The 15547-nt window shown below is 50.2% G+C and overlaps 1 protein-coding gene across 2 annotated transcripts in view; it reads right to left on the bottom strand.

Annotated features, from left to right (window-relative positions):
- Positions 1–219: 219 nt before the first annotated feature.
- DBNL (drebrin like) overlaps positions 220–15547 on the bottom strand; it is a 26463-nt gene continuing 11135 nt past the window's right edge. The window contains exons 3-13 of one of the 2 annotated variants that reach the window (XM_074285842.1): positions 10669–10781; positions 9675–9749; positions 6998–7144; positions 5961–6038; positions 5589–5740; positions 5092–5134; positions 4248–4341; positions 2450–2545; positions 2203–2318; positions 1751–1853; positions 220–1098 (exon numbers count right to left, since the gene is read on the bottom strand). In XM_074285842.1, the coding sequence (XP_074141943.1) occupies positions 959–1098; positions 1751–1853; positions 2203–2318; positions 2450–2545; positions 4248–4341; positions 5092–5134; positions 5589–5740; positions 5961–6038; positions 6998–7144; positions 9675–9749; positions 10669–10781 (1157 nt within the window). In that variant the 3' untranslated portion in view covers positions 220–958. The remainder of the gene's footprint in view (positions 1099–1750; positions 1854–2202; positions 2319–2449; positions 2546–4247; positions 4342–5091; positions 5135–5588; positions 5741–5960; positions 6039–6997; positions 7145–9674; positions 9750–10668; positions 10782–15547) is intronic. The other variant, XM_074285843.1, reaches the window with a different exon arrangement.

The following is a 15547-nucleotide window of genomic DNA, read 5'->3' as shown; positions in this document are numbered from 1 at the left end:
CAGTAACATGTGCTGGGGTCTGTAGTTGTTTCCTGTGACTGGCCAGAGGTCCTCCCTGGACCCTTCCCTCAGCAGAGAGCCCTGGGTTGTTGGGGGAAGGGGCTGTGGGATGGGATGGGGAGGGGGGAAGCAAGCAGGCAGAGCTGGGGAGAAGGCTGTGATCGACCCATGGGATACTGGGAGAAAAGGTCCCTGTTATCAAAGACACAGAGAGACAACTTCACATTGAAGGGGGTGTCATGTTTGTAGAAATTTTCACACGTCTGATTCATGTACTCCCCGGGTGCGGGCTGTTAACCTTGGCCCCCCCACACTGGGGCCAAGGGAACAGAAGAACAGAACGGAGATAGCGGCAGATTGAAAAAAACCAAAACCCAAGAACAAAATCCCCAACTGCCTCCAAGCCACAGAAACCCAGGCCAGCTTGGTCATATGTGAAAATAAAAACACTTCCTAAGTTCATTCTACCCAGAGGTCTTTAGTAACAAGCGGTGCAGCCATCACCCCTTAAAAGCAAGAGGAAACCAAAGGCAGGGCCAGACTCCATTCCCGGCTTTGAGGAGGTGCTGGGGAAGCCTGGAGGCCTCGGAGGCTGTGAAGGGGAACAGGGCTTGGTCTAATCAACAGGGACAGAGGTTTAGGGGACCCTGGCAGAGCAGACGGGCCCAGGCCTCCCTCTGAGGATGTGAAATCACCAGGTTATTGCTGTAATTGGGGAGACCAAACCACAGGCCAGCAGAAGGGACCCCAAAAAGCCTGGAAAGGCACTGAACGGGGTCACCTTGCCACTTCAACAAAAAGAAAAAAGTCTTGTGGGGGTGAGGTGGGGGGTTTACAGGGCCCCATCTCCCGAGCCCAGGGGTCTCTTGCGAGGCAGTGCCAGCCCAGCACCCAACCCGAGCTGCGTCGGAGTGGAGGGATGGCCTGCAGAGTCCAGAACGACAGCCACGGGCGGCCCTCACTCGATGAGCTCCACGTAGTTGGCAGGGAACATGCCAAAGTGGCCGTCTGGGCCATAGCCACGCCACCAGCCCTCGTCGATCACCTCGATTCCCGTGATGAGGTTCTCAGGGTCAAAGGAGATCTCTGTGTCGTCGGCTGGGAGACAGCAGACAAAAGCACTCGTGAGCACCAGGCTCGGGAACCCCTGAGCAGTGAGGGGCTTCAGCTCTTCCTTCCCACTCAGCCCCTCCTCTGCATTTGTGGCCAAGCCCCAACCTCTGAGAGATGGCAGAGCGAGGGGACTCCGAGGGTCAACCCCCTGAGCAGTCCAGCCTGAGCCGGCCCCAGGGCCGCCCTCAGGGTGGTTTGGGGAGCACCCAGGTTCTGAAGGCCGGGCCAGCAGGGAGGCTGCCGGGAACCAAGCTGGGGAGGGCCCCAGGGTAGAGGTGGCAGCAGACTGTCCTCCAAGCACCAGAAAAGCTCAGCTCAGAGGCTCATGAAGGAGCCCCAAAAGATGGAAGATCAAGAACTGAGAAGCTGTGAAGGGGGTAGGGACAAAAAGCAAAGTTCTGCTCCTTGACAGAAAGAATCCTGTCCCTGTGCTACACCAGCCCCGGGATCCTGCTTCAGGGGAATTGAAGACAAGGGCTCTGGAGGCCTGCCTCTGTGGGCCTCCGTTTTCTCATCTGCAAAGCTGGGCTACCACCTGCCCCTGAGCAGGCGGCATCCATGCTCCCCCCCCCACCCTGAGCTCTGCTGGGGGCTGCAGGCCTCCCTCCCCACCCCCCAGCACGTGTGTGGGTCTTACCAGCCTGGTAGTCATACAGGGCCCTGGCACAGAGTCCTTTCTGGCCCAGCTCTGGTCCCGGCTTGTAGTGATCAGTATACTCATAAGCAACATCCTCCTCTACCTGTCCATGGAAGGCACAAAGAGCAGGATGGTTTCTCTCCCAACAGCATATTCCCCGGCCCCTCTCACCTTTCCCAATCCTGTCCCAAGACTGCTAAGAGGAGGGGGAGCAGATTCAGATTAACAGGACAAGACCCTGGGCTGGGGAGCTGCTGTCACCTCCCCCCTCCTCTGTGGCCCCCCAAAATGCCAGCTCTGGATCGCTACCGCTGCCCTCCCGTCTTGCTTAGCTCCTTGGCGCCTGACCAGCAGAGCCCAGCTGCCGGCTCTGAGGGTCTGTGTGGCCCAAGGGCTCCAACTAAACAGAACTTCTGACAGTGACTCCCGAGGAAAAGTGCTAAAGCATCCACCTGTGGGGGCTCCTCATAGAGATTGTCTTGCTCCGGGGGCTTCTCATACAAGTTTTCTTCTTCCACCTGCCCTGGAGGAGGAGGGGCAGCAGCAGGGCCCGGCTGCACTTGCAAATCTGAGAATAAAGCATGTCACCAGTGAGATTTCAGCCGGGCGCTCCTCCTCCTGTACTCCCTTCCAAGGCCTGGAGGCCCCTTCAAAGACAAGATGCTTCCTATGCCCTCCCCGCAGAAGGCAGAGACTTACTTGTTGCAGGCCCCGGGGAAACTGGGGTGACTTCTCTGCTAACAGAAACTTCTGGCTGGGTGTGCTGCCTCTGCAGGAAGGGGCTCCGAATCTTGCCTGGAAAATCAGACAGTGACATATCAGGCCCCCTGCGAGTGTCAAAAGGAAGAGCAAATAGCCTGCGGCCTCATCTAACCATTTTCTTTCTGGGAAGCAGTGGAGTATAAAGGACAGGGACTGGACGTGGGACACAGGCAGGCCTGCGTTCGTGTTTTCCCTTCAAAACTTTACTGAGTGACCCTAGACAAATTAAGAGCTCCGGCTCTCAGTTCTAAACGAGAGGGTATTATTGTGATGATTGTGAGTGAGGTACAATCACCTCTCACGGCTTGAGTTGTCCATGTTGATCACTGTGGGTGGCCCACGAGCGATATTATAAAAATCCAAATGGCCACTGGTGGAAACAAGGTTCACGCCTGCAATACATCCTCTAGAGCAGTAGCCATGCACGGCCCACAAAATCAAGGCCCCTGCCGATGCCAATCAGACAGGATAAATGGGCCCTTGCCAATGATGGGCAGTCAGTTGCCCTTCAGTGACCCCTGGCTCTCTCCATGCTCCCACAACTGGCCTACTTTCTGCCTCCTGGGGTGCAGTGCACCCATCTTGGAGCCCTGCTGAATTCTCATCAGCCCTTTAAAGTTCGGTTCAAATGAAAGCCTCCTCCACGAATATTCCCACGATGCGCAGGGAGCAGTGGACTTCCCTCTCAGGCCTCCTCACACAATGTGTGCCCTCCCTGTCTTATCTGTATCATGTCCCCCCACCAGACCAGAAATTCCAGGGGCAGGAACCACATTTCCCTCAACCAGGGTACTCAGCAGGTACTCAATAAATGTTTCTGAATGAATAGCTGTATCAATCGACACAGACTCTAGGCTCAAAAAAAGCCCAGTTCTCCTGGATCCCAGCGCCAAACTCCCATTCCCAGATGAGATCTCACTCCCTCTCCGGCTGTCTCCTAAGAGCCCCCAAAAGACCAGCAGATGTGGTTTGGGGGGAGAGCAAAGGAGGGAGAGATGGACAGTTCCCTGCATAGTCCTAGAGAATTATCTTGTGGAAAAGGGAGACCTGAGACCACCCAAGAGGGAGCCCTGATTCTGAAGTCCTGTGGGGTCCAAAGGCTTGGGACTCCAGCTCCAGAGCACACTGCCATTAACCTCCCTTCTGGAAAGGCATGAAGGGCTTGAGGGCTTGGGCAAGGAGCAGAGAGGAAGATGGGCTCCCTAGGATAGACAGAAGGGTCTCTCTGAAGCTGCTCTTGGCACAGAAAAGCAAGATCTCAGAAGGGATCCAAGAATGTTCTCTGATCCAGCCTCCTAATTCATTAATGCATTAATTCCTTCTGCAATATCTCCTAAAAAATTTAGTCATTAAGCCTCTGCTTGAACCCTTCAGTGATGGGGATCTTGCTGAAGGGAGACGCCCCAATATCTGTCAAACCTAAAGACTGTCTGCTGAGCTGGCCCCCTTCCCCTCTAGGGCCAGAAAGGCGGCACTAGATCCCCCCACAGCCTCAAGATGACGTGGGTCCAGCCAGAGACAGCACTCAGATTAGAACGTAAGTGGGCAAGGATTAATACAACTAGAAATATGTAGAAGGTGCCAGGGGGTGAGCCTGCTCTTACCTCGAGTCTGGAGGAGGACGCCCCACGTGAGCTCCCCCGGCTCCTCCCTGAGCCACCAGGACGTTTCTACAGTCCACTGACCACCTTCCCTGACCACACTCGCACCCAAACCGCCCTCGGCCTCCTCTCACCTGGCTGAGGGCCCATGATGGAGGTGGTGGACATCGCCCTCTCCTTCTGCTTAAAAATATCCCGTGGGTTTGTTGGTCGATAAGATGCTGCCTCCTGGGGAAGAGGAAACTTAAGTGAAAACACCACCGGGCGCCCGTCCACGCAGCCCTCATTCACCAAGTGCGTTCCCACGATGCCCCCGAGGAGGCGGGCCGACTTAACACGGAAAAAACACACGGGGAGTGCAGAGGCTTCCATCAGACAAAGCCAGGAAAGCACCAAGTTGGGCCTCAGCCTGAAAACCTGCTTGACGCCCAGGGGTCTCTCCGGGCATCACAAGTGCCACCGCTGCCACGGCTGCTCCGTCCCCAGCCCCTTGGACCACAGAATGGGGAAGCTGAGGGGTCCCCGGAGCCCCGTGAGAATGAGCTCAGGCCCTTTGACCTCTTCCCTGAGCGAGGAAGTACAGCCATGACTGAAGAAGCGCTAACACTTGTCTGGGCACTGCCCCGTCAGAGGCTCCAGGCAGACCACCCCCCCACCATTCCCAGCTCTCGAGGCTCTCCGGGGACCTCTCCCCTAAGGAAGGTACCCGGGTCCTCCCAAAAAGCTCAGTGCCTACAGAGCAGGGACCGCCATTCCTCCCTCCCCAGGGCCTGGCGTGGTGCCACCGGACTGGATTAAGGGCGTCTCCTCAAGGCCACAAATGCGCGCAGATTCACAGGTGAGAAACCAGGCAGGAACAGGACTGAGGGCCCAGCCGGGAGCCCCCCGCCTCCTCGAGCCCCCCGACCTGAGCCCCTCACCCATTTCTAGCTCAAGGGGGCAGGAAGGGTCCGACCTCAAAGGCAAGCGCATGCTCACCTGTTGCTCCTTTGAAATCTTTTCTTGGTCCTGCTCATACTTCCTACCGGGTGAATTGAGGGAAAGGAAGAAGCACCATTAGAGTCAGACCTGACTTGGCGCCCACCCTGAGCCTCCCTCCCCACCATGGAGCGGCTGATGAAGCAGGGGGCAGGAAGAGGACGGCACGGTGCCCGCGGGCGCCCCGGGGGACAAGCGAGGGGGCGTGGCCGCCACAGAATGCTGCCATTGTGACAGGAGGCTGGAGGAAGGGACCGTCTCCAGAAGGAGGAAGCTGTCTCCCCTAAGAGGAGGCAGGGAGGGAGAGTCTCCGGCCTCCATCCCCCGAGCCCCGGCAGCAGCAGGCTCGGGGGCAGGAGTGACCACACGGTCTCTGGCGAGCGGGCGCACCTCGTGCTGCCTGCCTCTGCCTCTGTTACTGGGGCTGTTTTTCTACTTTTCCCGGGGAGGAAGGGGGGAGAAGAGCCGCTGCTGGCTCAGAGGCCCGCGGCCTTCACCTCTGCGCCTCGATCTCATGGGCGTGCTCCTGGTAGCGCCGCTCCCGGTCGGCCGCCTCCTGCAGCTCCCGCTCCCGGCGCTCCTGCTCCAACCGCTGGCGCTCCTCCTCGGCCCGGCGCTTCTCCTCCAGCCGCCGGTTCTCCTCGTCTTTCTGAGGGGATGAGGACGCTGCTCCCCACTGCCCTTACCGGCTCGAGAACAAGGGAGTCTTCGGGCCGCGGGCACCCCCACCCCGCTCTTCGCCCCAGAAAGGGCAGCCTGCGCTTGGAGGCCGCCATCCCCCCCCCGCCCCCGCCTGGGCCTATCAGCCAATCTCTCCCACAAACCAGTCCGCCCGCTGCCCCAGAGCAGAAACGCCGCCGAGCGCTCACCTCGGCTTTGGCCCAGAAGCTGTCTTTCCCGACCCTTTTGATCTCAGACACGGCGTTGGTTTTTTGGTACACAGAGCCCTGTGGAGAGAGTTTCCGCTGAAGACCTGGCCCTGAAGGTGCCCTCGGCTTCCGGGCCTCCTGGGCGTGGGCTCCACCAGCAGACAATCCGTGGCGCGCCCTCCCTGCCGCAAACTTCCCTGTAAGCGCCAAGCACTGCCAGAGAGGCGCCCCCCAAGCTCCTGCCAGGAATAAGGCCCTGGGCAAGAGATGCCAGGGCCCACACAACTCTACTGCACTCACCAGGGTGACCGTCGGCCTCCCGGCCTGGCCGCTGTGACCCCAACCACCCCCTGGACTGACTCAGCTCTGCCCAAGGACCACCAGCGTGCGTGCCCGTAGGAGGCTGTTCCACAGCTGTCCGCCTGAGGCGCCAGCGGAGGGTGCCCACATAAAAAAGGCACAGCTGTATGCAGGAGAGACGCAAGCGCCAGGTGCGTCTGGAGGCCCCAGGGCTGCTTCTGGGCATCCTTATCTCCACTCAAAACTACTACAGAAGGTTCAGCTGCCCAACACCCGAAAAGCAATTACTGCCAGCGGGCATTAGATCGAGTGCTACTGTACATAGCAAGAGCCCCTGCTTTGGGGCTTGGAGACCACACCAATCCCTTGAGAAAAGACCCTGGTTCAGGAGCCAGAGCAGGGAGCCCCTCTCACCCTAACTTGACTTCCACTGTAGAATGTCCCATTGACAAGGTCAGTATTTGGTCAATTTAGAGGTAACTGTCCCATGCTGGTTCCGAGAGCCAGTCCCTGACACCTAGAACCCCTGATCTCATCAGACAATTAGAGGTTCAGCACCAAATCAATCTCTAAGAAGTGCTGAATGTAGGTCTGCCTGACAGGGGCTAGGTATACAGACCAGTTGCCTCTGGAAAAAAAACTCCAGGACCCGGGACACCCGGCCATTTGTATCCCTCCTCACTGCTTCACTTCATGCAAGGACAATCCAGAATTCCAGGCCTAGAGCAACAACTCACCACGGGAGCCTGGGGGCCTGAGTCTTGGAAGCGGCTACTCTCTTTGTGGAAGTTATAGTTTGCCCCCGAAGCTTTGGCAACCTTCTGCATGATGGACTCCGGCTCCACGTCCTCTTCCGCCCGAGCATTGATGGTCACGTGAGCCCCCTACAGGCAGATGCACAACTTGGAGGAAGGGCTGCCCAGCCACCAAGTGGACAGTGGGCACTCACTGATCCCCACCGCACAATGTACGGAGCCGACAAGCAAGGGCTGCTCTGCTCCTCTCCAGAGGAGAATCTGATTTTCCACCACAAAGCACAGAGTGAGGGAGGAAGAAGAGGGTCCACAAGTGTCCAACCAGTCAACCAGGCTAACTCAGCCTCCTTTCTGACCCTGCCCCCACAAGTCCAATGGCCAAGTCTCTGGCATGTAACTGCTCTTTTCCCTTTCAGGAGCCTTATCTTATCTCTAGTTCTGGCTGCCTCTCCCCAACACAACTGGGCACCTTCCTGGTCTCTCACCCAGCTGACAGCCAACACTCCCCATGTTCCCTTGCCTCTAGAACAGTGAAATAAAGGAACTGGGATGGCTGCAGGAAACGATGCTCCCAGAAGGGGTGAGAGTAAAGGGCTGGTACAACATGCTCGAAGACCTTCTAATCTAAGGAAATTAACCTTCAAAGATACCTTGGAGAATTAAAATATTTGCAAAAAGTAAACTATTTACTTCCACCTTCCTGGGGGAAAAAAAAGTCCTTTTGTCCACTTTTTGTTTCCTACATATTTAGAAGGAAGACTGTTCTCTCCCTCTCACAGCAGCACCACCAGGGGTCAGAGAGTGAGGCGGCGCAACCTACCCTCAAACTCCATTGCAGAAAATGTTTCTCACCAACTTTGCCCGTGGATTCCTTAAAAGACTGACCAAGGCCTGGCAGGAGCTGATGACAAAATGTGGCCACCAAGAGCCTGAAGAGGACACCAGGAATGGGGGACACTGAGGGAGAAGGACCTGGGACTTCACTGGTCCAGAGAACTGCTAGTGAGGAACACTCCCTGGTCCAGGTTGCTCCCAGAGCACAGGCCAGAGACAGGCCTTGATCCCAGATCTTCCTGGCTTCGAGGCAGGGGCCTGCCCACTGTTACTCTCATCTGCCAATTCCAGGCACCTGGTACTCTCCCCCACTCCCCTTCCTTCCTGTTTCAGCAACATCTCACCTTCTCCAACTCCTCTGAAGCACAGGGTCCCCCCTCTCATTCCTGTTGGCTTCTCTGGGGTTTGTTTTCCTCACTGTCTTCCCCATTAGAGTGGGAGCTGCTGGAGGGCAGGGGCTGTCTTCTGCCTCGTTCAGTATGCCAACACTTGGCACAATGCTTGGTGCACAGAAGGTACTTAAGACACCAAAAGGAGCAGGCTGAACTCCAAAGAGCTAATAACTAATAACCAGCAGGAAGAAAAAAAAGCAAGCCTGATAAACGGAGGCCCCCAGAAGTCTTCAGGGAAGGGACAGAGTCAGAGGAGCCAGAAGAGAGGAAGGGCGTGGGGCTCCCAGAGAGCAGCGTCATGGCTGGGGCAGCGAGCCGCCCGAGCAGCAGTCCTGGGGCATGGCACCCTGCTGTGGGCCTAAGCTAATAGTACAGCAGGAAGGCTGGGAGCCCCCAACCAGAAAAAGCAACTGTCCTGGTTGGGTTCTTTGAGAACTCCAGGCCTCACACTTTTAGCACACACTTATAAAAGGCAAGTAAAAATAAACATGTGCTGAGGATGCTCTGCTTACCAAACTACATATGGCAAGATTAAAAAATGGGCCCTGGTGTCGCCACCAGAGGCAATTCCTGAGGACACCGGCTCTCTCCCCAATCATCCCTGCCTTAGTTGGAGGGAGCAGCCCCAGAGCACCCAGAGGCCAGGGCCCAAAGTGAGCTCATGGTAGAGGCCAGAATGGACTGGGTCCCAAAGCCAGCCCCCTATACATCAGACCACATTTCCTCTGCATTAAGTACAATGAGAGCCACAAACTCACAAGCATTTTTATCTGCAATCTAACATCCAAAGTGTCTCAGCACAGCTGGTGAGAGTTACAATTGGACAAGCAGGAGGGCAAGGTTAGTCACTGGCTAATGGGGAGCCACCAAAGGCTTGGGAGGAGGGAGGGCTCAGAGCTAAGCCTTCAGAAGGTTTCTCTGGCAGCAGAAACAGAATGGATTAGAAGACGTTCCCTCAAAAGAGAAGAACAATTTAGGCTTGGCCCAAGATCAGGTCAGCAAAAACACAAATAACCTTTCTCCTGGCACCAGAACTCTAGGACCCGTGCCGCCGACCCAGTCGCAGGCATTTTCCCTGGCTGCTCTGGGCTAAAGCTGCTTTCCTGAAGCCGCCTCGGTGTCGGAGCCGGCCCTGCATGTGGATCTTACTGGTACAGGGCCGTCGGCCTGCCGTGTCCCCATCAGAACGTGGGCTATTTAGAGAGTGGGGCAGGGCTCGGCACAGTGCCTGACTCACAGTGGATACTAATGCATGGCTTGAAATATGGTGAAGTTTAAGAAACATTCCAGAGTTAGAGCTGAGTGACCACCACCAAAAGGCTCGCATCCAGTGAACCCCAGGAGGCTGGGAAACAGTGGCAGGAGTCGTGTGGTCAGTTCTGGCAGGCAGAAGGAGATGGCCTTCAGAGCAGCCTCCTAAGCGCCACCTTTACCTTTAGGAAGCTGGCCATTGTGCTGACGTGGTTGGCGCAGGCCCCCTTCCGCACATCATTCACGCCTTCACCCGTCTGCAACACAAGGAATGATGGTTTCATCTTTGGGCCTGACCTTTGACTTGCTTCCAGAGTGATCCCACTCCAGGGTGGAGTCCCAAAGCAGAAGCAGAAAAGGACAATTCTCAAATGAGCCACCACACTCTCAACTCTTCCCTGTGAAAGCTCTTATCAATCAATGGCGAGAGGCCTGGAGCACAGAGGAAAAGGGCCCAAGTCCTGTCCTAGCTGGGGAGCACAGGCAAGTCCCCTCTCTCTCCATCTGAACAGGGAAGGGGCTGGACTCAATGGACACCCCCCAACCCCTTTAAATGAAGCCAAGAGTTCTAAGGGATCCAGAGGCATCTGACCAAATTCACTCCAACACGTCTGGCAAATGGGCACCCGGTGTCTGGCGCCATGCCTCCAGGAATTGAGGTGGTTCATACCGCGATCAGACAGGTGCAATCAGGGAGTTCTCCCCAACAACAGAACGACCCCATCTTTGCTGAAGGCTGCCACCTTAGATCGTGCCACCAACTCCCTGCCCGACTGCAGCAGATTAAGGTGGAGGCCCTGGCAACGTGCAGCTTCCAGCACAGAATCTTAGGGACAGAGTCGTCTTCTATTACCCCTACACTAGCTTTCAGCTGAGTGCAACAAACCTCACTGATGCATTAACATTCACGGAGGGCCCAGGATTCAAATGTCCCTTCTACCTCACATACAACCGATCAAATTCAGGCAGAGAGGAGAAAGAATGATTTGTCACAAGCTAATGCAGCCAATCAGTGGCATGTGGGTTAAAACTAAAAATTCTCAATATTTAGGGATTATACAAAAAGCATAACAGTATCTTTTGAGAATCTGCCATTTTCTTTTTTATAATGTGCCAGTCCCAGAAGAAAAAAGGAGTTAATTCTGCAAGGAAACTGGAAATTAAAGCTCTACATACCCAGTTGACAAGGACAAATTTGGGTAGGCCAGAGTTTGGGTCCTTTACCCGGCAGAAAGCGTACATCACCTTCCCACTGTTTAGCTCCTCCACCATCTCTTCCAGGCCACCTTCTGTGGTACAAAGTAGCAAGGAAGGAAATTAGGAAAACATTGGGGGAAAATCCTAGGGAAGCTGAGCAGAACTTATGACAACAAACAATAATAAAAACAGGCTCTGAGTTTCTTTAATTTTTTTTTATTTTGTTATTCTGAATGTAACACCAACATGAACATTTTCATAAGCAAAGAACAGAAAAAGAAAACTCTGTAAACATACGTGTGTGTAACATACTGTTACATATGTTTTGTTTTATCCAAATAAAAGACAAATTCAAGTGAGTGGTTTCAAAGTTGTACTGATTCAGAAACTAGGTATTGACCCACACCTATCACTGTATACCAAGATAAGGTCAAAAAGGGTTCATGATCTAGACATAAAGAATGAAAGAATTTGTGACCAAAGAAGAAATGACTACAAAATAGAAAATTTTGATTATATGAAGTTAAAAAGGTTTTGTACAAACAAAACTAACGCAGACAAGATTAGAAGGGAAGCAATAAATTGGAAAAATATTTTTACATTGAAAGGTTCTGATAAAGACCTCGTTTCTAAATTATACAGAGGTGACTCAAATTTATAAGAATTCAAGCCATTCTCTAATTGATAAATGATCAAGGGACAATTTTCAGATGAAGAAATTGAAACTATTTCTAGTCATATGAAAGAGTGTTCCAAATCACTATTAACAGAGAAATGCAAGTTAAGACAACTCTGAGATATCACTACACACTTCTCAGATTGGCTAGAATGACAGGGAAAGATAATGAATGTTGTAGGAAATGTGGGAAAACTGGGACACTGAGGCATTGTTGGTGGAGTTGTGAACGAATCCAGCCATTCTGGAGAACAATTTGGAACTATACTCAAAAAGTTATCAAACTCTGCATACCCTTTGACCCAGCAGTGTTTCTACTGGGCTTATATCCATCCCAAAGAGATCTTAAAGGAGGGAAAGAGACTCACATGTGCAAAAATGTTTGTGGCAGCTCTTTTTGTTAGTGGCCCAAAACTGGAAACTGAATGGATGCCCATCAATTGGAGAATGGCTGAATTATGGTATCTGAATGTTATGGAATATTATTGTTCTGTAAGAAAGGACCAGCAGGATGATTTCAGAGAGGCCTGGAGAAACTTACATGAACTGATACTGAGTGAAATGAGCAGAACCAGGAGATCATTATATGCGGCAATAACAAGATTATATGATGATCAATGCTGATGGACATGGCTCTCTTCAACAATGAGAGGATTCAAACCAGTTCCAATTGTTCCGTAATGAAAAGAGCCATCTATACCCAGAGAAAAGACTATGGGAACTGAGTTTGGTTCACAACATAGCATTTTCATTCTTTTTTTTGTTGCTTGCTTGCATTTTATTTTGTTTCCTTTTTTGGGGGGAGGGGGATTTGATTTGATTTTTCTTATGTGGCATGATAATTGTATGAAAATGTATACATATATTGGATTTAACACATATCTTTACCATATTTAACATATATTGACTACTTGCCATCTAAGAGCAAATGTGGGGGAAAGGGAGGAAAATTGGAACACAGGGTTTTGCAAGGGCTAATGTTGAAGAGTTGTCCGCTGTTTTGAAAAATAAAAAGCTTTAAATTAAAAACAAAACAAAACTTGTCCTGATTGTGTTTTCTAACCTTGTCTTCTGGGCATTTATATAAAAATGCTCCAATGACCTTCTTTGCTATCTTTAAATTCCCCTTCCAATTCAAAAAGTTAGCAAAAACAAATTCAAATTTGGCTATGGGCCCAAAAAAAAAAAAAAAAGGCCCAAAAAACAAGCCAAAAAAATCTGTTTCATTCTGACCTCTAGCCCACATCAGTTCCAGTTGGTCACTGCACTGACCAGTTTTAAGGTAGCCTTCTTTAAAATGTAATTGTAAATAACTTCCTAAATTGTTGTTATATAAATTGTTCTTCTGACTATGCCCAAAGAGCTATAAAACTATGCATACTCTTTTACCCAGCACTACTAAGTCTATATTCCAAAGAGATCAAAGAAAAAGGAAAAGGACCTAGTTGTACAAAAACATTTGTGGCAGCTGTTTTTATGATGGCAAAGAACTGGAATTGAAGGGATGCCCTTCACCTGGGGTATGGCTAAACAAGTTGTGGTAAATAAGTATGAAGGAATACTATTGTACTAGGAAAAATGAGGAGTAGGATAGTTTCAGAAAAACTTAGAAAGATTTACACAAAATGGTGCAAAGTGAAGTGAGCAGAACCAGGAAAATAAATGTTTACTGTAATAGGAATATTGTTAACCATGGACAATCAACTGTTGAAAGACTTAGCTACTATGATTAAGAGGATGATTGAGGATAATTCACTCATAATGAAATGTGCTATTCCCCTCCAGAGAGAGAACTGATGACCCATAAATGCAGACAGAAGCATAATTTGTTTTGCTTTATTTTTTGCAACACAGCTTAATGTGGAAGTGTGTTTTGTATGATTTCATATGCATAATGGGTACTGTATTTCTTGCCTTCTCAATGGGTCTGAGAAGAGGGAAAGGAGAGAAAATTGAAGCTGAAAATAAAAGTAAAACATTTGTCTTTTAAAAACGTCCTGATTCTGCTCACTTCACTCTGCATTAGCTCATACAAGTCTTCTCAGGTTTCTCTAAAATTGTCCCTTTCATCATTTCTCATGGTATAATTCTCCACTACACTCATATACCATAACATTTTTAGCCATTCTTCAACTTCTGGGCACTCCCTTTGTTTCCAGGACTGTGTTACAACGAAAAGAACTAAACTATTTTTTATCATGAATCCTTTCCTTTTTCCTTGATTTTTCTTTTCAGGAAAAAAAAAATTAGTGGCATTGCTTTATTATTACAGTTTTTATCAGCCACTGGAAGGAATAGGAATAAGCCAAAATGACTTAGCTTCATGGCAGTCTGGATCCCAATGAAAAGTAATGAGATTACTAATGAAGTTGCCAAGTTATCCTGCACTAAAATTCACTCATGTTCTTACTCTTGCTCAAAACCTTAAGAGATCACTCCCTCTTACTCAAGGAGTCATCATCCCAACTTGGCCATTTCCTAAAGGCCCCTGAATATTTTCAGGGTGGCAATTATAACCCTTTACAAGACACAATTGTCCAAAATATGTTTCCAAATTTCCTAATTCTCCCTTTGGTTGTCACTGAAGACCTTCTGAAGAAGCTGTGGGCCAAAAGTGAGATCTCAGGTTTTAATCCCTAGGTTACAGGGCTCTAGATCTGAGAGCCCAGGAATCTGCTTCTCTGAGAGAAAACATCGTAGTAGAGGGGATTTTATAAGATGTTAAAGGTTCTCTGTGAATGCCAGATTCTTATAGTAGCTATTTACAGAGAAGTGGTTAATCATTCTTTCTGTTTTCCCATTTTTATTACTAAGCATATGTAAACAAAAAGTACTTTGCTGGATTACTCCTTATCTAAAGTTAATACCTCTATGGAATTTCCAGAGTATCCAGCAGCTAACCAACCCAACTAGAACACACACAACTAACATGAGACAGACTTTAGGGTAGGCAAAGAAAAAGGGAGGGCAGCAAGGTGATGCAGCCTATAAGTCAGGAGGACCTGAGTTCAAATGTGAACTCAGACACTTAGCACTTCCTAGCTGTGTGACCTTGGGCAAGTCACTTAACCTCAAATGCCTCAGCACAAAAAAAAAAGGGGGGGGGTTGGGGGGGCTAAAGAAGATCACCACAATTCAGGAAGAGCTTTGGATTGGAACAGCTAACACTCTTTTAAATACAATGGAAAAAAACTATGTGTTTCAAAAAGCAATGAGAAATCTCATCATGAAAGAAAACATGCAATCAGGCTCCAATATTAGTATGGCTTGTACTTCCACTCATCCAACAAGTCTTAAACAATGTTTCAAAATACTTGGGGGGGGGGGAAGGGAGGAGGCAGAATACAGCAGAGGCTTTGTGATCTTTTGCTCCAAGAAGAGATGGAGGCAGAGAGTTGTGGGATGCTACTTGCATCAGAATTTTTCAATGGAATGGTTAGCTTGGTTAAGCAATTTTTCCTTTTTTTTAAATTCTTTGTTATTAGGGATGACTCAAGCAGGTAACGTATTGAGAAATGTAGCTATTATAAAACCAAGATAATGATAAAAAGAGAATCCCATCACAATCAGAAAAGGGGGCTTTAACCTCTCTTGTTACAGCAATGGACAAAACTGGCTTCTGTTCCCACCCCTATTTCCTACCCTCTGTCTCCCTAAGAGACTAAGGAAGTTAAGTGTTAACCCTTGGTGTGGGGTTGAAAAGATTAGGTCCAAGCAGAAAGAACATCAGGATTTAGTTAAAATATCTTCACCCCAACATCCTAAAGCTCAGTTCTGTCACTTATTATATTAAGTAATCTTGGGGAAATCACTCTTGGGCCTCAGTTTTCTCATCTGCAAAAAATAAACCCCTCCAAAGTCCTTCCCAGCTCTAGCTCCTATGATCTAGGGGAGATTAAGTTCCCATTCTCAAACTCTGCTTTCTTGCCCTTAAGAGAGGACTGAAGTGTAGGCCACGTCCCTAGGAGGAACAACAACACAAAGAAAAACAGGACAAAAAAATCTGCATTCATGAGTTTTCCATCCTTGTTGAAAGAAAAGAGATTGGAGAAGGGGAGGGGAAAGAATTCTGTTGGGAAAAAAAAACACAAAGCAAACATTTTCAGCTTGAGTGCTCTATGTCTATGTCATCACTGGAAGCAGTTCCAGACTGGCCTACACTGCCCTTGATATGCCCAAGGT

Source organism: Sminthopsis crassicaudata, chromosome 2 (assembly GCF_048593235.1).
Source record: "Sminthopsis crassicaudata isolate SCR6 chromosome 2, ASM4859323v1, whole genome shotgun sequence".
Taxonomy (NCBI): Eukaryota; Metazoa; Chordata; class Mammalia; order Dasyuromorphia; family Dasyuridae; genus Sminthopsis; species Sminthopsis crassicaudata.
This window is presented reverse-complemented; position numbering and strand designations above follow the sequence as displayed.